This window comes from Eutrigla gurnardus (genome assembly GCF_963514095.1).
Source record: "Eutrigla gurnardus genome assembly, chromosome: 4".
NCBI lineage: Eukaryota > Metazoa > Chordata > Actinopteri > Perciformes > Triglidae > Eutrigla > Eutrigla gurnardus.
In genome coordinates this window covers 11,104,305-11,130,565 of record NC_139918.1, presented here as the reverse complement: position 1 = coordinate 11,130,565, position 26,261 = coordinate 11,104,305, and the positions used below count along the sequence as shown (strand labels likewise).

The 26,261-nt window shown below is 40.9% G+C and overlaps 1 protein-coding gene across 3 annotated transcripts in view; it reads right to left on the bottom strand.

Annotated features, from left to right (window-relative positions):
• efr3a (EFR3 homolog A) overlaps positions 1-26,261 on the bottom strand; it is a 143,394-nt gene that overhangs the window by 54,447 nt on the left and 62,686 nt on the right. For all 3 annotated transcript variants that reach the window (XM_084008810.1, XM_084008809.1, XM_084008811.1), the window contains 2 exons: positions 12,663-12,784; positions 3,616-3,765 (listed from right to left, as the gene is read on the bottom strand). In XM_084008810.1, the coding sequence (XP_083864936.1) occupies positions 3,616-3,765; positions 12,663-12,784 (272 nt within the window). The remainder of the gene's footprint in view (positions 1-3,615; positions 3,766-12,662; positions 12,785-26,261) is intronic.

Genomic DNA, 26,261 nt, shown 5'->3' with positions numbered 1-26,261 from the left:
ATCATTATAATAACAAGGCATTGTTATTAACTGTTAATACCTTTGGCATTCAATCCTCATCTGTCTGCAATTTTTCTTTTTTTTTGTTATTGACATTATGCAATTCTTCAAGTGGTGGAGAGTTTCATGATGCAGCTGGAAACAACAGCTGATGTAACAGAAGTTAAATCCTATCTGCCTGTTTGAAAACATCTGGGGGGAAAATGAGATTTAATTTAGAACCTCAGAATGAAAACTGTGACATCTGATCCCTGATCTAAACGAGGCTAACGGGGACGTGCCACAGTGTCCGTGTTGATTCTGAAACTGGATATTGAGGCTTAAAAGCAGCCCGAGGATCGCAGAGTAACACCAAAGGGATCAGAGACATGTAGAGTGGATTAAGACAAAAAGTACATTTTTAAATCCAGAAATGTCATCATCTCTGAGTCACTGACTGATCAAGACCTGGTCAGAAAAAATAGTTACAAGTGAATTCTGGGATATCAGAGGCACCCTGAGCTACCGGGGTAACAATGACCCCTTCCTCCACCTCTTGGAGTTTGAGGTTACAGTAGAAATAGTTTACTTTCCTGATCTGCCAGAGAGAAAAGCTCCAGCGCCACATGAATAATTGATTGACTGGGAATGTGAGTGCGTGTTGAGGTTTGGCCCATTACCAAGGTCACCTCCGAACTAGAATAGTTCTCACCTCAGAAAATCAAACATTCGTTGGCTTTCAGGGGTGGAGAATAATGAGTCCCAGTAAAGGCTGTGGCTGCTGTTGAAATGATCTATGTCTCAATGGAGCATAATCTGGGCCTAAAGTAAGACACAATGGGGAAAGGGGTTGCATTCAGTCTCTTCGTTAATCATACGTGTGTGTGTGGCGACTATCATCTCCCACTCTGTTTAAATTCCAGGTGCTCCTGACGCAAAGGTATTCAAATGGCGGGTTCAGCAAATTTGAGAAGAGAGCAGTTTTCTGCCGTCAATTTGTTTTTTTAAAAGGATAATCGCCATCAAACATGGATTGAAGGAGAATATTTTGTTAGATTAAAAACACTGACTTTTTGCAAATGATTACGCCAATCTTTTTTCAATAAATGTTGATTTTTTTTTATCGGACAACTTTGATCACACAAGTCTGAAACATTCTACAAATTGGCCGCTGGAATCCATCCATCCATCCATTTTCTACTGCTTATCCTGTATTCAGGGTCACGGGGGGGCTGGAGCCGATCCCAGCTATCATTGGGCGAAGGCAGGGTACACCCTGGACAGGACGCCAGTCTATCACAGGGCCGACATGTAATAAACAAACCTGGGTAATGCTTGAAAAACATGTTACTCTTGATATTGTCTTGTATTGTTTTCTTGCTACACAAAAAACCGATGACCTGCTGTGGCACGAAGCCTTCCTCGTATGCCGCTGGAATCGAATCCTCAAAATCGTATAATACTAATAATATATCCACATAACACAATGAAATAAAGCAAAAAATAAATCATTCAAATATTGATTATGAATGAAGTTCCAACTATTCCGTACAGCCCTACAATTGTCTTCTATAGATGAGTTTCATATTGTATTCACTCCATCTACTATTTGTCGCTGTCCATTGGCTGAATAATGTGTGGAGACATCAGCCTCAATACACTGCCGTTTAGGGGGAAGAGAGGCCGCAAACTTTGAAGTAACCTCAGGACCATATTTGTGTTTTCCTTAACATGGTAAAAAACATTTCCACCATAAACTGGTCCATAAAAATTCACCAGAATACAGAAATGTAAGTGTGATGTGATTCTCTTTCTGAATAAGTCATCCTTTAAATAGCAGGAAAGTACTGCAGCATTGACTTTCAAGGTTTTTTTGTCGCAATTGTCTTCTGCTGCGTTATGATATGTGAAAAATGTGCCTGACCACATGTCATTTGAAGGCCTAATGTCGACATATCGTATTGTCCAGTTCTTGGGGACTCTCTCCCACATTTTGAGCCCTTCATGCACACTTTATGTAAGTCAGCATTTATGACTTTGGCTGAGGGAACTACCCACAAATCATAGCATTATGACGTTAGAAACAGGGTTAGCAGTATAGGAAGCCCTGAGGCATAAGAATGTTTAACAAGGACGGCACATGGATGTTTACACAGAAACATTCATGATTTAAGATGGCACATAAAATCCCATGAAATTAGAGCTGTTACACACTTAAACCATTCATCAACCAGTTCTTTTGATTTTGCTTGTTGAAGCTCTTTTGACCAAAACGAGTAAACAGATCATTTGACATTAACTTCTCGTCTCATAATGAAAGACCCTCGGCGACGCTCAAGTCAGGCAGCAAAAACGCGTAATGGTGTCATCAGGGTCACGTGATATGTCGCTGCAAAGTGCTCTTCACGGCCTCGCAACCTCTTGCACACCATGTTCCATGTGACGTCAGTCAAGTCTCTGAGGGTTCAGGGTTTAAGGCCTTAAGCGGCGTTCACACCGAACGCGATAGACGCGAATTGAGCGGCGACTCTACATTGAAAACCAATGTAAATGGCGCGATGACACGCGATTCAGGCGGAGGCGGCGCGAATGGAGCGTCTGGCGCGATGAGACGCGGCGCGAATGGCGCGAATGGCGCGAATGGCGCGAATGGCGCGAATGGCGCGAATGGCGCGAATGGCGCGTCTGACGCGGCGCGAATGGCGCGTCTGACGCGAATGAAGCGAATGGCGCGTCTGACGCGGCGCGAATGGCGCGTCTGACGCGGCGCGAATAAAGTTGAAAATATCGAACTTTTCAGGCGGCATCGCGCCGCGACATCCAATCAGCGACGAGTTCAAGCCGACAGACAGATGAGCTGAGATGGACGGGCTGCATTACCAAACCCGACTCGGGAAGACCGGACCCCGGCGCGACGGGGGCCGTACCGGCCTCACACCGTCAGGGCTGAGCCTCGATCAGAAGGACTCAGGCCCCCGCGCGACACCGGGCAATCGGTCTTCCGTACGCCACATTTCCCCCGTCCGCCCGCCCGTCGGACGGGGATTCGGCGCTGGGCTCTCCCTCTTCGCTCGCCGCTACTGAGGGAATCCTAGATAGTTTATTTTCCTCCGCTTAGTAATATGCTTAAATTCAGCGGGTTGTCTCATCTGATCTGAGGTCGAATGTGGCCCCGACTCTGGGGAGAGGTGCGAGGGACGTGGCTCCCGGAGGAGGCTCACGGACTCTGGCATCGGGTACCCCGAGGCGGAGGAGGAGGGTCCGCCGACGTGACCCGCCAGCTCCCCTCAAAAATGAGCGTCATGCGCGAATGAAGCGAATGACGCGAATGAAGCGAATGAAGCGAATGACGCGAATGGCGCGAATGACGCTAAAAAAGTCCAAAATGATCAAGCGGCGCGATACACGCGTCTGACGCGATTGTATTCGCGTCTATCGCGTTCGGTGTGAACGCCGCATTGGAGAGGACATTGGGTTAGCACACCCATGGGTGCAAAGATGTAGCAGTACAACTGTCGGTCAGAAACCAGTGACGGTACTGGTAACGGTCTGCACTGCTGTAAGAGAGCCCTGTGTGTGTTGGTATTTGTGTATTGTGTGTGTGTGTGTGTGTGTGTGTGTGTGTGTATGTAGTACCTGTCCAGGTCTTCGCTGTCCTGCATGTTGAACAGCATGGACGGGATGAGTTTGTCCATATGCTGCGGCTCCCAGATGATGGCCTGCAGCTCATCGTTCACCGTCTTCCTCACCACGCCCTGCAGACCTTTGATCCCGGCCACACGGATCCTGACACGGACACACAGGACACAGGTTACACATCGCACAAGAGATACCCACGCTGCAAACAAACACTGGAACTAGTTCAGGACAACACCAACGCCTACAAGGTGATTTCTCGGGTAAGAAAGTATATGAAGTTAGCGAGTTTGGACTGTTGGTGTATGGATTAATGCAATCAGCTGAAATACTCAAGCGTGTTTGCACTGTCATATCATTAGTGAAATATCTTTTGTGAATCAGACTTAAAGACAGATAGCAGTTGCAACAGTCATGGTGCTCTCAGCAACCGCAATACATTCTTTATCAGTGTAGATTGAGAGTTTCTCTGCAGGGCTGAGTCACTCTGTGTCTCTCTCAACTTCAACTTCCAACTCCAAGTGAAGTAACTCATCTCAATAACACTTTGATTTCCAGAGCTGCGTAAACTAAGACACACACACACACACACACACACAGACACAGACACACACACACACAGACACACACACACACACACACACACACACACACACACACACACACACACACACACACACACACACACACACACACACACACACACACACACACACACACACACACACACACCAGACAGAAAAAGCCTCGACAGGCTCTGCAGAGGTCTCAGGACCCAATGAGTCTGACTTCTCATTTACTATTTCTGTCTCTCCTCTCTCTTTCTGACATAAAACACTGTATGAGCAATAATATGAAAAGCAGTGTGGGTGACCTCGCCTTGGGCCTAATCCAATAACCATCAGAGAAATTCTATTTGGGAATCCCTCTCCACCTACGGCCAGACGCTGCCGAATGGAATAATGAAATACAGGGGAAAAGCAAAGTGAGAAGTCATACTGTTAACAGAGACGCATCAAGCCAATTTGAAAATAATCCCAGCATTCCCTCACTCTCAGTGTAACACACACCTCCAACCAACACTAGCACACACACACACACACCTCCAACCAACACTAGCACACACACACACACACACACACCTCCAACCAACACTAGCACACACACACACACACACACACACACAAACACACACACCTCCAACCAACACCAGCACACACACACACACACACCTCCAACCAACACTAGCACACACACACACACACACAAACACACACACCTCCAACCAACACCAGCACACACACACACACACACACACACACACACAGTCAAAGTAAATTTATATGCATCACATATCACAGGTCTCAGCTGCTACAGTTATATTTCTGCAAATAAATGCAGTAATGCCGGAGGAGGGAAGTTATTTTCACAATGAATGAGAGGGACATCTTTAGGTATTGTTTTAATACATTGCTGATCTGTATTAGAGTCAGAGGTCGGCAACCCAGTGGTCTTTTAAAGTGCTGTGCCACGTCACGGTCTAACCCAGGGGTCGGCAACCTGCGGCTCTTCAGCCTCCTTGTAGTGGCTCCCTTTGGCCTTGACAAAAAAAAAAATCATGAAAATTAAATTTTTATTTATATATTATTATTTTTGTGTTTATTTTGTTGCACAGTTATCTTGGAGTTCGAGGTGATAAGTTTAACATCTTATTTTTAAAACGTTTTTTTTCTTTAGGCTATAATTTGTCAACTAAAATATACGTCACAGCAACGTCTCAAAGTCTCAGAAGAAAATAGAGAGTTTAATTCTGCGTGGACAGATTAATTTGCCTTCACCGCCAACGATGCTGGCTTACCTGTGTGCTTGATATGTGGCGAGAAATTATCGAACAACAAAAAATGTAACGTTGAAAGACACTTTAGAAACAAGCACTTAGCATTCGCTGAAAAATACCCAACTGAAGATGAGCGAAAGAGAGCAATTTCGGAACTGCAACGAAAAGGTGGGCAGAGCAAACATACTTTCAAGAAGTGGATCACCTCTCCACAGTCAACTACAGCTGCTAGTTTTGTGGCAGTTTATAAGCTCTGTTATTTTTCTCTGGCAGAAGAGGGGGCAAAATGGCTCTTTTGATAATAAAGGGTGCAGACCCCTGGTCTTACCTGAGCCTCCCTGCCACCGCCGCTGTCGTTGACCAGCTATTTTTACCTGCCTAACAATTAGGGTTGCACATCTCTTTGTGATAAACGGTTCGATATGCATCTAGATACACAGGTAACGATTCGATTCAAAAACGATATCCTTTTATGACAGACCGATTCGATTCAAATCGTTTCCATACAGTGTAAGAATGATACGATTCGATTCTACGGTTAATATTTGTTGTAGATATTTTATAAAATAAAGAAGCCAATTCTATGAAAGTGACCATTACCATCTCTATTACCATTATTATTACACTGTTAATTCATTGCCTGGCTATACCAAAGTGCTCACTCAATTCACATATTTTAATTTTCTTATGTTCTGCATTTCCGCCAAAGCATACACTACACACTACATCACATAATTAATCAATTATATTATATAATCAATTCTATTCATTGTATTGTCCATACATTACTGAAGGAGGAACTGTATGTAGCAGGTGGCCACCCACATCAACACACGAACAAATACAGTTTATAATGAAAATAAACATTGAGAAGATATATATGCTTAACAAACTCAAAATCATCAACCTAAAATGATGAAACAAAGGCACACAAGATACTGTGGCTGTATGAAAACAGGAACTGAGAAGATGCAGTACAGGAAACAAAAAAGGGGCCCAATATTTAACCCTGGGGTATTCCACATGAAATACTGGCTGGAACAGAAAATAAATGGCCGAAAGAAACTAAAATACTTTTAAATAAACTAATTCTAATTCTAAAAAATGGTTGGAGAATGAATTACTGAGCTAATACACTCAGGGATGAATTCACCCCTAGCTGTTCGGCCAAGAATCCCGGTGCTTGAAATGAGGTAATACTGTATGTATACTTGTATATGTATACAAAATTGGCCCACTTCTATGCAAATGAACCACACTGCAAAAAGAGTCCAATTCATAAACCTCAGTGCTAATAGCCATGCATGGTCAAATTGAAATTATTAACATCTTCAGAGAGTTTTTAATTTACAATGTTTAGTGTTTGGCCCATTTTTTGTTGAAAATGTTTCAGTGCTGTTGCTCAATTTGGTCAATCAGGTAACAAAACAAAACATTTGTTAACATCCCTATACTGGGTTCTGTTAATTTAAGATAATGTGTTGCTCTAAAGATATGCAGGATTTCCTGGAATGTTTTCCACCTATAAACACCCTTGTTATTTTTCTCAAGTTCTAATGTGGCAGATTTGCTTTTTGTGTAATCTACCCTTGTAGAGAGATTGATGTACACTAAATTATCTTCTTCTCTCGGCCTCAGATTGATGCTGGCTCCATCTGCATTCCTTTCGTCCATCTGATCGTCTGACTGCTTTTGTTTCTCGCTGTTTGACTTTGTTTTGCCCGATCTCATGCTATAAACTTGGTGAATACAGTAATTTTCATAATTAATACAAAATATGTCAAACCATCAAAAACAACTTATACTACAGCAATAAACAGGAATGTCCTTTTTGCAATAAGACATTACAGGCACGTAACTAATTTCTCTGTAAATCTGTTGAAGTTTCACATAATTTAAGCCATGCCGTTCTCTTCCTTTTCATCATCAATGTGTCATTTAAATGCTGTACTTCAATCGGACTGCAGCAAGGATCTCATGCGGAGGTGTTGTGGTCTCAGTGGAAAGGGAAGATCCATGAAATATGGATATCAGGGAGAGATAGATTTGGATCTGTATTCACAGGATTCAAGTGAGACCTGCACTGGTGGGGAATGTGTTACAGCCCCTCCCCCCGCTGGATGAGCTGCTGGTATTTACATTTACATTTAGGTCATTTAGCAGACGCTTTTGTCCAAAGCGACTTACAATAAGTACATTTGTCAAAAGAAGGAAACAAAGAAACCACGACGTATCATTGCCGATGCAGTAAGAGCTAAAAATAGAACAAGTGCTAGGTCCTCATCTGAGTAAAGTAGTACTTCAAGAGTAACAGTGCTACGATCCGAGTTTTTTTTTTTTTTTTTTTTTTTTTTTTTTTTTTTTTGCGGGGGGGGGGGGGGGGTCGAGGGAGGGTGTTAGTGGGTCATGCTATGTAGAGTCGAGGTGAAGTCTGAACAGGTGAGTCTTGAGCCTTTTTCGGAAGATGGCAAATGACTCTGCTGTCCTGACATTGGTCGGGAGTTCGTTCCACCACTGAGGCACCAGAACAGAGAAGAGTCTGGACTTTGCTGAGCGACATTTGTTTGATTTCAGCGATGGTGGTACCAGCCGGCCAGCTGAAGTAGAGGAGCGGAGTGCTCGCTTCGGGGCATGAGGTTTGACCAGTGTTTGAAGGTAGGCAGGTGCCGTTCCATTGATGGCCCTGAAGGCCAGTGTCATCGTCTTGAATTGGATGCGTGCTGCAACAGGGAGCCAGTGGAGGTCACGGAGGAGGGGGGTCACGTGGGAGAATTTGGGTAGATTGAAGATAAGGCGTGCTGCAGCGTTCTGGATACGCTGCAATGGTTTAATCGCATAGGCCGGGAGTCCGGCCAGGAGAGAGTTGTAGTAGTCAAGGCGGGAGATGACCAGTGCTTGGACCAAGAGCTGCGTTGCATCCTTTGTGAGGAAGGTCCGAATCCTGCGGATATTGTAGAGGGCAAATCTGCAGGATCGGGCCACAGCAGTGATGTTGGGGGTGCAGGATAGTTGGTCATCGAGGATTACACCCAGGTTCCTCGCAGTTGAGGAAGGAAATACTGTGATGCCCTCAACAGTGACCGACAGGTCCATGTGAGGGCAGTCTTTTTCCTGGGATGAAGAGGAGTTCGGTTTTATTCAGGTTAAGCTTGAGGTGATGTGCAGTTGTCCAGACAGGTATGATCCATCACTGCATTAAAAGAGGGTATTTTTCTGAAGGGTAGAGTTGTGGATATAAAATGTCTTCATAATAATAATAATAATAATCCAAAAGACATTTAAACTATCAGTTTTAGAACTGAAATTCAATGAAAGTAATGTGAACGCATGTTATCCAAAGACAGTTTAAACTGCAGCTGCTGATTTCTCCAACTTGAGCTCAATTTCACCCCATGAAGAGAACTAATCAGAGAAAGTATCAACGATCAATCAGCTGTTTTTCTTGAATGTGAATGCCACTAAAAAAAAACGCTCCAGGGAACTAAAGACTGAAATTAAACAATTCATCATTTTGTTGTGGACCAGCTCACTTCTTTAACAGTATTAAGATTAGTTTTGCTTCTGAAATGAAGATAATGAAAAAAATTCTGTCGAGGGAGCATCTCCTAGATTTAATCAGTGATCAACAAGCCATCGTGTTTTGAACCATTTTCTTTTTTAAGAACTGGAATGCCGTGGTGAGATGCAACACTTGATCAACTATTAGTTGTGTTTCCATCACGCAGACAACCAAGGCAAGTCGTTCAAAAGAGATTATTTTAAAACAAACAGGAATTCATATTAATATGGTCTTCAGTTTTTTATCATCCACACACAGCAGTCTACCTTGAACTGAAGCTCATCTTATGTTTTTCCATAATCCGCCTCAACAGTGAAAGGTAATGAAAAGCTGGTCAAACTGCTGTCTTCAAGGTTGAACATGAACTCGAAGCATGAACTTCTACACTCAGCAGTCTGTCTGGACACATTCTGCACCAACATGACACAAGAAATACCGGTCCGGGAAATATGACTTTCAGTAGTCAAGAGGTGAGTGCTATAAACATGTTTCTTTAACTCAGAAAGTGTCTATTCATAAATGTAATTCTAAGGTGGAAATGTGAGCTACAACGCCTATGGAAGGATGTCCGAATATTAACCATTTTCATTTAAGTTACACACACTTCTGTGCCATCGAACTTTTAAGGTCATGAAGATGTGAAATCTTCTCTGCTCAGTTTTGGATACTTTGAATGTGACTCATGGCAACGGCGGCGCATGTGGATCCAGCAGCTGGATTATGACCGAGATACACTCATCAACATCTGGATCGGATAAAGTGCAGCAGACCTTGAAAAGATCACCACCCCCTCTGTCCTCCCTTGGCTCCAACACTGTCACCTGTCCATCACCCCAATAGAAACTGGTTTCTCACTGATTCCCAATTCACACGCTTCAGACCAAAGAGATACATAAAATCAAACAAAACTTGAATTACTGTGCTCATAAAGAACAGCAGCCAGAAAGTGACCATGACTCATTTAAATAGCAGGGCACTGACAGATAAGATCATTTAAAATGATAGCCTCATCAGTGAACATGAGCTTGATTTTATGTTTTTAACTGAAACAAGGCTGGGTTCAGATGGAGCATCTGTCTGTTTTTAATTGAAGCCTCACCTCCGCATTCTAGTTATATTTGCTCAGGGAGGCGGCTGGAGGAGGACTGCCTGCTATTTTCTCAGACACTTTGAAATGGAAGTGCTTGAGTTTTGGTTGTTTTTAACCTTTGGAAACTGATATTTTATTAGAAAGCCAAACGTCAGTGTTGTTGCTTACTATGTATCGACCACCAAAGCAAACATCTTTCTTACAGGATTATCTGAGCTGCTGTCAGTCTGCTTTTATCAACTGTGATACAATTATTTTAACAGGCAATTTTAACTTGCATGTTGATAATGTCTCGGACAGCAAGGCTATGGATGTTATGTTACTTTTACGTTCCTTTGATTTTTCTCAACATATTGTTGGGCCAACCCTCTTAGTCATCTCTGGAGGCCTGATTTTCCATATGAATATATCAGATCACCCCAGTGTGTTTTTTAATGTGACCATTGCTGACAAAGAATGATACAATGCTCCTCGTAAATAAATGATTTTTAGCTCCTGAGACAACTCCAGATTACACTACAGATTAAGGAAATGCCTTGGAAAAATTAGCAAATTGGTCTGCTGGAGAGGAAGTGCCGTAAAGCTGAGTGAATGTGGATGAAAAGTAGTTTAACTATCCACAGGGAGATCCTAGCACAAGCCACACATGTCTATAACAAAGCTTTACGTGGCGAGAGGCAGGCATATTTCTCAAAGATTATCCCTGAAAGCGGGAACCATTGATCGTCTTTTAAAACCGTCACAGCTTTGTGAACAAATATGCCATGCCTCAAAGTCAAAATGTGAAGAGTTTGCATCTTTTCTTGAAAAGAAAATTGTGGGGTAAATCTGTTGGGAAAATTAGCGACGGAGAGCTTTGTAAAATTGTGATGCAATTGAAGTCTTCCACCCAATCCATGGATTCCCACTACTTTTTTAAGGAAGTTTTGGAAAGTTGTATTTGTGAGGTATTGTAATTTGTTCCCAGGAGACATTCTCCCAGATGCACTCACAAACAGCTATAGTCAAGCCTTTACTCAATAAAGATCATCTTGACAGACTGTTTTGAGCAATTTTCGGCCCTTATCTAACCCAACTTTTCTACGTAAGATATTACAAAAGACAGCGCTTGTAAAAGTAATAAATTATGTTAGAGTGAGTGCAGATAGTGAACATGTTTCTCTTCTTGTGTTTTTAGATCTAAGTGCAGAATTTGACAGTCGATCAGGTTACTTTAAGACCAGCTTGAAAATTGGATTGGTCTCTCAGAAAGAGCTTTAAATTAGTTGAATTCCGAACTCACTGGCAGAACTTTTTTTTTCTTAGCCTCGGTCACCATGATTTCCTGTTTGGTATCCCACAGGGTTCAATTCTTGGCCCATTACTGTTCTGTCTGTACATGCTTCCGAAACCATTAATGATTATGGAGTGAATTTTCATCGCTATGCTGATGACAATCAGTTATATTTATCTGTAGCAACCAGATGACACTGATGCCCTCAATCCCCTGATAAACTGCCTTTCTAGCAAAATGGATGAGAAATAGATTTCACAAAGAATAAGCCTGGAGTAAAGAACCCGGGTGTTATTCTCGACTCTGAGCTGAATTTAAATCAATGACGTTATAAAGAGTGCCTTTTATAATTTAAGAAAGATTGCAAGATTCAAACGTTGCTCTGGAAGATGCCAAAAAGTTGACCCATGCCTTGTATTTTCTCTCATTGATTAGTGTAGTACACTCTATTCTGCAAAACACACTATATAAAATGATTGATCGCCTGCAGCTTGTCCAAAATTGAGTGGCAAGAAAGACAAAGACAAAGAAACAGAAAAAGAACACCTATTCCACCAGTAATATCATTACACTGGCTACCCAAGTTGAGAATTGGTTTTTAAATGATTGTACTTGTTTTCAAGGCTTAAAATGGTTCACCTTCATACCTCACTGATTGCCACTTTTGTTCCTATGGTTTACTGTTTTAATTACTTAATTTATTTGTTTCTTTACCATATCTATTTTTTTCATACCTGTGTTGTTGATTTGTTTTGAGTTGCATATTATGTTATGGACGGTGTTACATACATAAAGAGGTAGAGCGAGTCGTCCTCCAGTCTGCATGCCAAAGCGTCCTTGGGCAACATACTGAACCCCAAATTGCCCCATGTGAATTGGTGAATGAGTTAGCTGCAGGTGGCTCATCTGCTCTAGTGTATGAATGTGTGTAAATAGGCAAATAAATGAGTAAAAAAGATTAGAAAAGTGCTCTATAAATGCAGGTCTATTTACAATTATTATTAATAAATGATGCTCAAATATTAGAATTCCAATGATAAGGTATCCCATGTTAACAAGAAAAGCTGATAAAATACTAAAGTCATGAACATAGAGGATCAGAAATATATACAAAAACATACCAACACCATCCCTCAAAACTGCACAGAAGGGAGCACTTAAGAGTGTTCTTTAAAAAAATGTTTTTAAATATTTGCTTTCAAAATGACACACACACACACAGACACACACACACACACACACACACACACAAATACACATCTCTATGATGAGTGTCTCTGTCTTCTACCTTGTTCTGGTCTCCGGCTCTTCTTGAGTAGAGTGGCACATGGCGCTGAATTGGGACACAAAGAAGTCGTAGCGGCGGTGGTAGGACGGAGTGTCCTCCTCAATGTTGGCAAACTTCACAAACTACAGAGAGGACAAGGAGATGTTCATTAGTGGTTTGGTTGAAAACCTTTCCAAAGTGGCTCTCCGCATTATGATATTATATGTCAATGCGTGTAAATTACACGAATGTATGCAAATTACATATCAACACTTATTTATATATTAATAACATAATATAGATATTTTAGGTGCTTACTAGTGAGGGAAGCAATGTTTAATCAACTCATCAAGTAATCGCCTACATCCCTATGATAATCTGGGATGTTCCTTGAAAGTTCCATTCATTTTAATTTATTTCATTTTTTAATTCTTCTAAGTGTGCGAAAATGAAATAGTGTGCAAGCAGGACAGTCAAAATAGAAAGCTAACAGTAATTCATCAATGCCTGAATTGTTCATTTTCTGCCATTCCAAGCAGTAGCATCATAAATGGAATCAGTATCCTCTATTATATATTGAATAGTGTTAAATACCATTCAGATTCAAATCAATTAGGACTAACAGGTTTCAACGTTGATGTAGCGGTACTTGAGCTTGGTTGATAGTGCTGTGGGGGCGTGCCACTGGTTTACAGGTCTGAAGTTAGAAAATAGCAACACAGACTCCCGGTGGTTTGTGAAACAGTCACAACATATAATCTGTTGGTTATTGTGATTGTCCATTTTTTGCATGTCATGCGTACTTCTTTTTTCTGTCAGCCCAGACAATATTATGCTAGCAAACAAAACTTAGGTTGAGGCAACAAAACCACTTCCTAAGGATTAGAAAAAAACAGGAAAATCATCGCGATTGTGTCAGTTCACAACAACAACAGTTTTGGGCCCTCATGGTCTCATGGTTGAAAGTGAGTAAAATTAGTATTTTACAAAATGCCATGAGACTGGGCTGGAAAAATAGTTTAGATCCCTAATTAAACAATACACCCTTACTTCAGTCTAATAATTAATAACTAATAACTGCTGACCTCTGTTTTCGAAGCCACTTTAGCAATTCCCTTTTAAACTGAGTTTTATAGCTGATTAAAAGGTAGCGACGTAACGTGGGCATTTTCAGGTTAGGGTTAGTTATGACTAATACCTTTGACTTATGGTATTTCATTATTGGATAAATGATTCAGCCGGACAAATATTGAGTATATCATTTATATTGGCAGATACTCAGTGCTCCAGTGTTGGTTTGTACCTCTGATAAGCCTCGAATCAGAAGAAAGAATGGAAAATGTAGGTGCTCATTGACCTTTCACCTCTCGTCAATGGGGAGAAAAACAGACTTTACTGGAGCTCTAAAATGGCACCGAGAACACAACTACATGGTGGATGTTTCCAGTGACTCAGAGTGAAAATACCATAATATTCTTGCATGGGGATGAACTGGAAGGTGATAATGATAATAACCAATAGAGAGCCATCCCTTTTGGTCTGGTCTATAATTTCCTCCCTTCAAACAAGCTTAGTGTGTCCTCTGGAGAGGCCTCCCCTTTCTCCACACAGTCAGCTGTGCTCGAGGAGCCTCTCTCGCTACCCTATCATTGTCCACTGCAACAAATTGCCTCAGTACAGTTGGGCATTGATGTCCAAAACCCCCGCCGTTCTACCTGGCAATTTCCTCCCATTTTGTACCTGACCTTTCCTGGGGGAGTAATGGCTCAGATGGAAGGAGGTATGCTGGCAGCTGGAGCACAGGAGACTGGCTTCCCCTCAGCTTGACAAACATGTCACTGTGTTACTGCAGCAGAGGAGGGAAACCGGGCACTGGACGTGTATAGAGAGAGAGGACTAATCACCGAATTACAGATATTCAAACAGAATGATTACTTTAAAAAAAAAAAACGCTAGCTTCCATGGAAATGTCAGCCGGTTTGTCGTGAAGAACAACCTCACTTATAGACTCAATTGAGAACGGTGCTGTAGAGCACCTTGAAAGATGGGTTCCATGTTGCTCCAAAAACCGTAACCTGTGATAACCAGCCCAAGAACCGCTTTAGGGTACAGATTAGCACCATTTTTCTTTTAGGGGAATGAAATGTGCCACCATCAGGTCGCCACCATCAGGTCAAAACACTAACATGTCAAATATTGTGGCCTTCACATCAGACTCAGCTGTAATTTAAGTTTAGTGCTAATAGGCAAATTAAATTAAAAGGTATTTATTTGGGAGGGGTTCACTTTCCTGTTCCAATGATGCCTAGATGTTGTTACGGAAGCTGTAAGCATGGATTATAAGTAACTGCAACAAATTGTCATAATTTGCATACCAATTGTTCACTTGTGGACAAAAAGGTGCTTTGTGAGGTTGCAGTGACCTTTGAACACAAATTTAGAAAAAAAGGAGGGGATGTTTGTGCCAAATTTGAAGAAATTCTCTCAAGCCGTTTCTAAGATGTCGTGCACGAGAAAATGTTAAACAATACGAATAATACAATTTGTGTCCATTTGTTTATTAGCACTAAACACAAAGTACAGTTGAGGCTGATGCCAAGATCGCTATATTGAACAAATTATAATTTTGACCTGATGGTGGTGCTAGAAGAAAAGTCAAAGTGATTTCATTATTATAAATTAAATTAGGTACAAATATGAATGTTCCCTTCAGGAAGAATAATAAAAATAATCCATCCAGTTGATAATCATCAGTGACAAAAAATAAAAAAAAAACAACAACAAAAAACAGTATAATTATTCTGTGTCCCTTGTTTTGATAATCTGGATTCCCTCCTGTGCTGCAGTAACACAGTAGCATTGGAAAGCTGAGCGGAAGCCAGTCTCCTGTAAGCTCGTTGCACCGACAGACATAAAACCCAGAAACATGATGCATCCAGGCTGTCGGCGACGTCGACCCATAAAAAAAAATGTAAATTTCAATGACTGAAGCCTTTAATGTCGAGAGTATAAGTGCTTTAAGTGAAGAGGAGGTAATTATGCTTGGAGCTGAGGTTTCATCATACACATACATATATAGACTAATCAAAAAGCAACAGGCTTCATGCCTCACTGATGCCTCGTGGCGAAGCAGTTAGGATTTTTCCAATGAGAAAATGAGAGGGTGATACAAACACAAACACAATTTGTTTTGATTCCCTCAGGCCATGTTAAAGAGCTACATTTTGTTAAAAAGAGGCAATAAAAGGACTGGTTTAATCAAGTTTGCATATACATAAGTTGCATAACAAGTGGTAGAGAGTAGAACATATTTATACAGACATCATTGGTGGATCATTAGCCATCCCTCTTCAGAGCAGTGAGCATTTGGAAACATGTAATTAAAAAAAAAAAATTAAAAAAAATTCACAGATGAAGTTTTCACCAAAGTGAAGATCCTCTTTTACGTGTTTTGTTTCCAGTAGGTTTGAGCTGGAAGATGTCTGAAGCTTGAGTAAGTGCAGAGTTTGGACTTTTTGATGGGCAAAAATGTGTGAGGCACTGAAGCCACAAATTGCTTAAAGCGTTCAACTATGTGTTGATAAGGACAGTGTTGCATAGTCCATAAGTCCTCCAACACAAACGACCACACAGGGTTTTTGTTCCTACCATCGAATACAACCCACATGAGCGGTTTCTAAATTAGTGCCCTAGCGGTGGCAGGAGATCAGTGAGTCCTAATGGCCACACACGGGTTTGGGCAACAAAACTACTTGTGTAGGTTTGGAAAAAGATCACAGCTTCGGTTAAAATAAGTATGTTTGTTACGGACTGAATGTAATATGTAAGATAACCTACATTACATAGTCTAGAATTGATTATGTATGCAAGTTAAAATAAGTCAACGTTGACTTTTGGTTTCACACGAGACATAAATGTTATTCTTGTCAAAGTACTGGGCCTGTTTAACCTATCCATCCACTCCACCTCCTCCCTACGCACTTTGTCACTCTTTATGCTACGTCTCCCGACTTCCTGCTTTGCTCCCGTTAGTATTACTATGGCCACTGGAGGTCTCTACCCAACAATTAACACAAATATGTGCCATAATATGCTGCTTGCAATGGCGGCTTATGGGGTCGTTTTTGGGCGTCCATTGTCTCACTCCTCCAACTACAGCGTCCAAGCCCTTCCATCAGGCACCTAACCTGAAACTGCACAAAAGGCGCAGACCTTGAGTCACAGGGAGAAAAGTGCCCTTTTTTTCCACGTTTACATACTCAAGGGAAACTTGAAAGGCTTTAGAAATAAACCTAATAAATTATTTTAACTTTTTTCATCAAACATCAAAAGAAGTGAAACAATAAATAAATCTTCTGTCTGTGATATATCGCATCAACCTCAGAGGCATTTCTGCTATAAACAAATCTTTGAAATGTGCTGTTTTGCATAATAAAAGATGATTTAAGGTTACAATTTATCTTCCTTTTTACATTAGACAGCAGCTCGATTCTGCTACTTAAACTCAGTCATCAAACTGGGCTTATGTAAATATCAGAGATGTTCTCTGGCATTTCAGTCATAATTAATGAGTTTTTCTGGCCGCGGTTGCTGGTCTACTGCCGACCCTGCTACGTGTCCGTTGGACAGTTTGAGAGAAAGGAGGAGGATGGTTTGGTGACTAAGGTCAAGAAGTTGGATAGCCGAAGCGTTTTTATACATTTTCCCATGACATTTGTTTTGATTTCAAGTGATAAGTTGTCAAGAGAAAGTACACAGGAAGTTAAGAAATCCTGGCATCTGCAGTTTATCATTGTTAATGTCTTGTGTTGTAAACGCACTTCTGCCTCGCGAGTCCTGACTCAGGTAATGAGGACGGAGACCTACCGGCCCGTTAACGGTCACGCTGGGAGTTTGCTTCCCCTCAGTTCTCGTTTGTGCTGAACCCTCATCAGAAACCTCCTCTAGAGCTGCAGCTGGACGGCCTCAGGGCACACAGGCAAGAGTTTAATGTATGTTTACTGCAAAGAGTTTCCTGTACAGTCGTTAAAGCTGCAATAATCCATATTTTTATATTAGAAATGGATCAAATGACTCTGCGATGTGACGATCCCATAGGAAAGGACATGTTATGACCAGCAGATTCCGTTCTTACCTACACAACTTGTTTTCAGCAGTTAGCAGCTGGAGAGACAGGTATTTCCCTCAGGAGTTGGTGGAGACCAAAAAAAGAGCTAAAAGAATATTGTGGACGCGTTAACTTGCCATAATAAACCTTAATGAGTTAGTTTTAAATGTTGAAATAAAACTTTTACCAGCATCTAAATGCCTGATAGTTGCATGGACAGAATCCATATTCCATTGCTAAAGATGTACATAATTCAAACATTTCTAAACAACAGGTGTTTCAGTTTAACGAGAGACCGTGTTAACTGGTGACTTTCAGCCGAATGTGTCAGATGGGGGGGCGGGCGCGGGGGAAAAGGCAGGAGTGGGCCAATGGGAGCTACAAAATTAATATTTGGACTTTTGAGTTTAATTGTCTTCTTTAATTCATGGCAAGGCTGAAGCATGAACAGAATAATTTAAACACCGCAGATAAGTCATATATCATATCGAAATACAGACACTTTGTAGTAAATGATCAAGGACTACTTCGACACGCGGGAAGAGACTATGCCTGACAACGGCCTAGAACCGAGGCGGAGTAACACGACGCGGGGACCGAAGTGACGAGTGGTGAACGTGTCGAACTAGATTTCTTTTACACGAGGCTGAGGAACAGCAGGTGAGTTTAATTATCTCTAATTAAGTCTTTTAACATTAACCTCATGTGTAGTAACGTAATAACGTTAAATGTGTAGGTTGTGCTTTTTTAATAGCCTGGAAAATGTGACTGCAACATTAGTTTTTATTCGAGCCCGACATGAGTTAGCTAGCTAACTATAGTTAGCTAACTGCTAGCTGTTTTTTTCCTCGGTCCCCTGTTACCGGTATGTTTTACACAGACAGATGGAGCTTGTGTGACGGGACGCATAGCTACCGTCACGGTAGCGATACGCTACCCAGGACATTATTAAGAGACTGAGTGTAAATGTTGCCTGTGTGTTTGTCTTTGTGTTCCGTTATCTAGAACCGAGGCGGAGTAACAGGACGCAGGGACCGACCGGGGAGTGGTGAACGTGTCGAACTAGATTTTTTTTACACGAGGCTGAGGAACAGCAGGTGAGTTTAATTATCTCTAATTAAGTCTTTTAACATTAACCTCATGTGTAGTAACGTAATAACGTTAAATGTGTAGGTTGTGCTTTTTTAAAAAATGTGACTGCAACATTAGTTTTTATTCGAGCCCGACATGAGTTAGCTAGTTTGCTATAGCTAACATGTTAACACAGCGTAAATGTTCGTCTCGTCTTGTGTTTGTATAAGGGGTTGCGTGCCGCGTCAACGCGGTTTAAATTCACGAACGCAGCTCTCGTGTTCCCGTGTGAGATCTCGCGTGACATGTATGTGCTTCAGATAAGGCTGCTGTCTTGAACTGATTGGAAGTGTATACAAACTATCCCGGCGTTTTTACCCACCGTTATTAACTTATATTTGGCCAAACTGCCACTAATTTAAAAGTATACTCGTTTTATTCTGGGCAAAATCTTCAGTGGTCTCCCTCGTTTTGCATTGCGTTCGGTAATCAACACTTACGGACTATCCTTCGCGAGGAGCTGGCAGGGGTAGAATTGGTGAGTGTTCTTAACTGTCTTCTGTTATAAACTTCGGGTTCATGAACTGAGTTGTTGGTGCTTCGTTTTATGTGTAGACACCCAGAGCAAGCTGCTGACGAGGTTTGCCGCTGTTTTGAGCAATGTTAGTGGTTTAAAAATGCGATTTTGAAAGCGTGTGGCTGTTGGCCCCATGCTAACCCACTGTTTGCGATTTTGGACTCTAGCTTCCGCCCGTGCTAGCTCTGAACTGCGTGATGAGCGAAAATTACTTCCTCCACGGCTTAGTTGATGTATTTTCATTCAGAAAATAGCTTTATTTTCAATTTCTGCCAAACTTACACTTTAAGTGTCTGAGAACAGTTGAATTATTACTTTGGTTGACAGAGGAGTAGGCTGATGACAGAGGAGAGGATATGTGATGGCACAGGGCTGTTTACCAGTTTAAACCATTGAGTTGAACAGATTGTAAAATATATTTATTTTAATGTTTAGTCAGAGAGGTAGGAAAGGAAGGATAGGATATTAAATGCTTAACTAATCATTATCAACTGGTTGGAGGTTTTAGAGCCTACTTAACTCATGTTGGCACTACTGATGAATTGAATAATAATATTGATTTGTGTTTTTGTTTTATTCAGTTTATAATGTCATATTCAGCATCACAATTTACAGTCTTCAAAATTAACAGCAACACTACTTATAACAAACCCAAACTGAATATTTGAAACACCATAAAGGTTTTAATTCTTGCAGGGTTGTTGAATCATACTGCATAAGTGTTAGCTAAACGTAATCCAATAAACTAAATGTAATTGAAAATAACATAGAATATTGGTTTATAGTTGTTGTTTTTTTGTAGTTAATAGATAACTGTTATTAACCACTAGTTGTCTAAATAAATGTTATGTTAATTTAATTTTTAATTTTTCTGTTCACAGAATTCAAGCACGTCCAGTTCATGTGGAAATGTAAGTTTTGTGCCTTTTCCTCCAGTGGCCAAGGAAAAATAATACAGCATTATAAAGAGCATCATGGACATTACCGGAGGTGTTCAGGCCTTGTCTGCATTTATCAAGACTGTTTGAACACATTTCAAACCCAAACTGAACTTAAAAACCACTTGAAAGAACATTCAAAAGGTCATAAAATTGTGACCAAGTTATGCTGTGATTTGTGTACATTCTCAGAGCCTAGTAACATTATCAAATATTGTGCCCATCTGAAGACTCATTTGAGGAACAGGGAAACAGTTAAATGTCCGTTTGCAGGTTGCTCTTTCAAGTCCAATGTACTGTCAACATTTACTTCTCATAGAAGTCGCTATCATAGGTTGTCCACCTTAAACAGTTTAAGACCAGAGCTTTTTGTGCACCATGCACTTACAAATGCAGTGCTAGAAGAGGATTCTGTTTCTGGGACTGAGGCATCAACTTCATATGATTCAGTACCCGAGGGTGTACCTCCTCTTGAAAATGGAGAGGCAATTAAACGTCAGTTGGCATCTTTATTTATCCGTATGCAAACAATTCTGCATGTTTCAAATTCTGCAGTACAGGAAGTAATTGATGAGTTATTTGACATTGGAGACTTTGCTTATAAAAATATTAAAACAATTATAGAGAAAGTTTTGGAGGAAAATAACTGTGCAGCTGATGCCTCTGTTGTAACATCATTGTCTGATGAAATACAATCGTTGAACCCACTCAAATTTCTTTCAAGAGCAGGGCCTTTGGGCACAGAACGTAAAAGGCAGTCATTTTACAGAAAGATTTTTACAGTGATTGAACCGGTTGAATATGTGCTAAATCCACAAGAAAAAAATCATTCATTTGTTTATGTTCCTATTTTAGATTTGTTAAGTAAGTTGTTGGAAAGAAGTGAGATTCTAGAGACATTACAGAGATCCAATGGACAGGAAGGTCATTACTGCTCATTTCAAGATGGTGAATACTTTAAAGAAAACAAACTTTTTGCTGAAGAATTAGGCATAGCTCTTGGCTTATACATTGATGATTTTGAAATCTGTAATCCATTGGGAACTTCAAGAAAGAAACATAAGTTGTGTGGTATATATTGGGTGATAGCTAACTTACCCATAAGACTTAGATCAACATTATCATCAATTTATCTAGCTGCATTGTGCAAAACTGTACATATAAAACAATATGGTTACAGCAAAGTTTTGGAGCCTCTGATTAGAGACCTTCAGCATTTAGAGACGACTTGGGTCTTGTGTCAAAGGTACCGTTTTGTATGTGTCTGCCGATAACTTAGGTGCACACTCCCTTGCTGGATACCAAGAGTCTTTCAACGTGGAGAAATTTTGCAGATTTTGTTTGGCTAACCTTAAAGATATTCAGCATCATGATGTCAGAAGTGGGGCATTTACTTTGAGAACACCAGAACTGTTTGATGAAGCCATTAATGTGCTTAACACAACTAATGCCTCGTGTGTTCATGGTTTGAAGAGAGACTGTCCTTTAAGCAGACTTGCCCACTTTCATCCTGCAAAAGGTTTTCCACCTGATTTTCTGCACGATTTATTGGAGGGAATTGTACCTGTGGAACTATGCATATGTCTTTCAGATCTTATTGCTAAAAATTATTTCACATTGAATGATCTTAATGATAGAATAGCATCATTTCCTTTTCAGTTTTCTGACAAAACTAACAGGCCTCAGACAATACCAACAAACTTTTCAAAAAAAAGAACAATTGGTGGCAACGGACACGAGAACTGGGCACTTCTGAGATTTCTTCCACTGTTGATTGGCCATCATGTTCCAGAGAGTGAAAAGACTTGGTCTGTGATCCTTGAACTGAAAGACATTGTGGAGGTGTTATCAAGCCCCTCATTCACAACAGAAACCCTGTGCTACCTACAAGCCAACATTTCTGACCACAGACAGTTGCTCTTAGAATTATTTCCTGGTACTAAATTACGCCCTAAACATCATTATCTTGAACATTATCCTGTTCTGATTCAGAAATTTGGACCATTAATTGAGTTCTGGACAATACGATTTGAGGCAAAACATTCTTTTTTTAAAAGAATGGTTCACAATACTGGCAATTTCAAAAATATTCTGCACACGTTGGCCACAAGACATCAACTGATGTTGTCATATTACTTGGAGATGCCAACTATTTTCAAGCCAAGCATTGAGACTGGACGAGTATCAGTTGTGTCTGTGGGCATCCTAGATGCTGCAATCAGAGAGGCTGTATGGAATAAGTTTGAAGGTCTGGACTCTGTTTCACTCACCTCCATTGCTTACTTGAATGGGACAAAATATTCTAAAGGCATGGTACTCTCAGTTGGACAGACGTGTGGACTGCCAGATTTTGGGAGAGTATTGGAGATCTGTGTAGTGGATGGTTACATATCATTCATTACTGAACTATTCACAGCGACCTTCCAAGAGCATCTCAGGTGTTACCAGCTCGCCAGAAGAGATCCTGCAACAATTGTGGTCATTGATCCGGACCGTCTGAATGACTACATTCCCCTTGCTGCATACCCTGTTGAAGAAAAGCTGCTCGTCACTCCAAGGACATTCATGTTACATTAAGGTAATATTTGATTGGGTTGGTTTGTCATACATTTAAACAAACTCTTAATCTTTGGACCACATAACGGGATATAAACTGCACTTAAAAGGTTAGACGACACTATTTGCTATATAACGATGTAGTGTAGAAATGGCTACCTGATCTCTGAATTCACCCTCCCTATCTGTTGTAATCTCTCTGCTGTTTTAACTCCATTCACAGCTTCTTTTAGATTTGTTATTTACTGTTTAATGAAGCTTTTTCTTGTTTGTTCACTGTGTTTCAGTTCTTGGTATCTCATCAATGATGCTTCTCAGAGTCATCGTCTCACCTCAGGAAATAAGACGCGTCACCCTACAGGAGGTTCCCCCATCAGTTGATGAGTTATGTGTAGTTCTGGGCAACACTCTGGGCCTCCGTGGGAAGTTCCTTTTACAGTTTGAAGATCCAGACTTTGGGAATGAGCTCTGCAATTTGACAGACATCAAGGACCTACCAACTGAACGAGCCACACTGAAAGTTCTGTTCACGTTTTCTGAACCAGTTTCTGACTCGACATTAGATACTGCAAGCCTTAGTTCCCAGAATAGTGCAACCCCCGAGCCCCCTAGTAGTGGTGATTCTTCAGAATGGCCTGATCCCTTTGTTATTTCAGATTTCTCCCATGACGTTGAGTTTCAGCTGAGGGTAGCAAATGATGCCTATGCCAAGGATGGAGCTGTGACGGTCATCTCAAAGAGTGTGAAGAGTGAAATACTGGACAGACTGGCTGATAGCATAACCAGAATCACTTGCTATCCAAGTAAAGACAATTTAGAAAGCGTAGCCAAAGCTCTTGTTGCAAAGCATCCTTGTCTCAGGGAGCCGGGTTCAGGTAAAGGATGGTACTGCTGGAGATTCAGCCTGATATTCAAGATGGGCAATTACCGTCAGAGGATGATGGCAGCTGGATGCCCTGAAGTTCTTGTAAATAAAAGAAAAAGAAAGGGAAACACCAAGCCAGTCAAGAAGGCAAAAAAGGGAGAGATCCACTACTTACCAGAGCCACCTGATGGACAAACTACTGTTAAATCAGAGAAGGATCGTGAGACCATGCTTTTGGAAGTGCAGAAGAGAGAGCCAGATTTGCACCTGCTCGATGAATTGATGACTGCAACATTCTCCCAGCGAAGACAAGAGATCATTGGTGACGAGCCACTCATTTCTGCAGTCAAGGACAGATGGCCTGCATTGTTTAGTGAGAGACAGGTAATTCTTTGCCAACTGAGTACAGCATAGAAATCCTATATTTTGTTGTTTTAGGTAGTCAAACTATGCACTATATGTTGCAATCATATTTGTGTTTTTTGTGTGTCCCTTAGAGCTCTATGCTGCTCTTATTTTTCCCTCACTCATTGCCCTTTTCTCTGCTGTTTTATTATTGGATGGACTTGATGCCTTGGTGCCAGGTGTTCTGTAGAAAATCTCCACTTCTACTTCTTCACTTTCTTACATATTTAAACCAGCACTTCAACATGGCGTCAGCTTTTCAGCGCCCAACATTCACACTGCAATTCCTTCAGAAATTGCTTTTCTAGCTTTAAAACATAACAGTTTTTAAAGCTAAAGTATCTTCTTCTAGTTTGTGTTTTTTTTCCCTTTGTGTATTGTCAGTTTCTTTATGGTTTCTTAACGACGGCATGATACTGCTTCTTTTCATTTAAAATGTGAAAAAGGTTTTGTTTCACACTTTTGAATCATGATTCTTTCACATTGACTGGTGTTTGGGAATTAAAATGTTTCTGATATTGGGCCTCAAACAGAGACAAACAAAGACTTTCCTGTTGACTTTCTCTGTTAATGGAGGAGCCACTGGCCATCTGTGAACTCACTGCAATGTGTGAAATCACAGATGAAGGACAACAAGAGCTTCAGCAGAGCAACAGGGGGAATCTAACAAAAGGTGACTACTTTCATTTAGAAAAGCTCATGTAATTAGTTCACGGTTTACTTGGGCACATGCTAGGGGAAAATACATGGTTCATTACAATTTGTTTTCATTACAAACTCTTTAAAAAAGGTTCAGCTTTTAAGATCTGGCAAAAACGTCAGTTTAAAATATTTGAAAAACTGAACTAGCATTGTGAACAGCAGGTGAAGAAGGTGACAGTGTTGTAATGCGAGACATGTAGGGATTGCGTTGCGGTGATACCTACTGAAATGAGCATATATATATATATATATATACATAGCTGGTTAGCATGACTCACCTGAACCCACAGAACCTTCAAGATTTGAAGACTGTTTGTGTGGAAGAACGGGCCAAAATCACACCAGATCAATGCATGGGATTATTTTCTCCATACAGGAGGCGTCTGGAAGCTGTCATTACCAACAAAGGCTTTTGTACAAATTATTAAATAAATATCAGTAAGCGTGTTCAATACTTTTTCCCTGTGTGATTTCACATTATTACACATAACTTAATTTCTGAACATATTTTTGGCTGGTTTCTTTGTATGAATGGATTACTTGGGTTGTTACCAACATCTGGTTAAAATGTCATGATAATAGCATCTTTGGAAATATATGTACTCAGAACTGAGATGTATTCAATACTTATTACACACACACACACACACACACACACACAGTTAGTAAATAATTTATCATACTGGAGGCTTGGGAAGACAAACATGTCGGATCCCTTCCGGATGACATCACCAAGTCGCCAAGTCTCAAAAGAGGACCAGTTAACCGAAGTGAGGTCTGTCTTGTCTTGGTGCCGAGTCACAACAAGACTGTATGAATCTACAATCACCTGATCTGACACGGTGAGCATCGTACCGACACTAATGTCATGTAGTCTGAACCAGGCGTTAGCATTTCTTTTATTCTTCCCATGCTGTTAGTTAGCCAACAACTTTTCATTAGTGAGTAATGACTGTAGGTTTAGACTGGATGGACCCAGGAGTAGAAGTGAAATTTGGATCCGTTTGCTTTTAGAGCATGTGAGCCTTAATCTCACTAAAACTGTCCAATAACTATTTATTATCCAGAAATGGCATGCAAATCTGATCAGGAGACTTAAAGAAAAACAGACGAGGAAGAAAATGGGAAGAAGATTGAACAGACGAATTGAAATAAAGATTTTCTTGGCACAGGCTATAAATAAACTCCCCTGTGAGTCTGACTCAGTGGCTTCATGAGTGTGGACTGATGAGTGTCTCTTCTATTGAGACGGAGTGGAGGGAGAGACACTTCTAGCCGTCACAGTCTGCCAATTTCTTGTGATAAAGTTAACTTGCAAATAAATGTGGAAACAGCGAATGGCTGGCAGCACAGACGGGCGAGAAACACCGGTGACGAAAACACACGCTGGGCTGAGTAA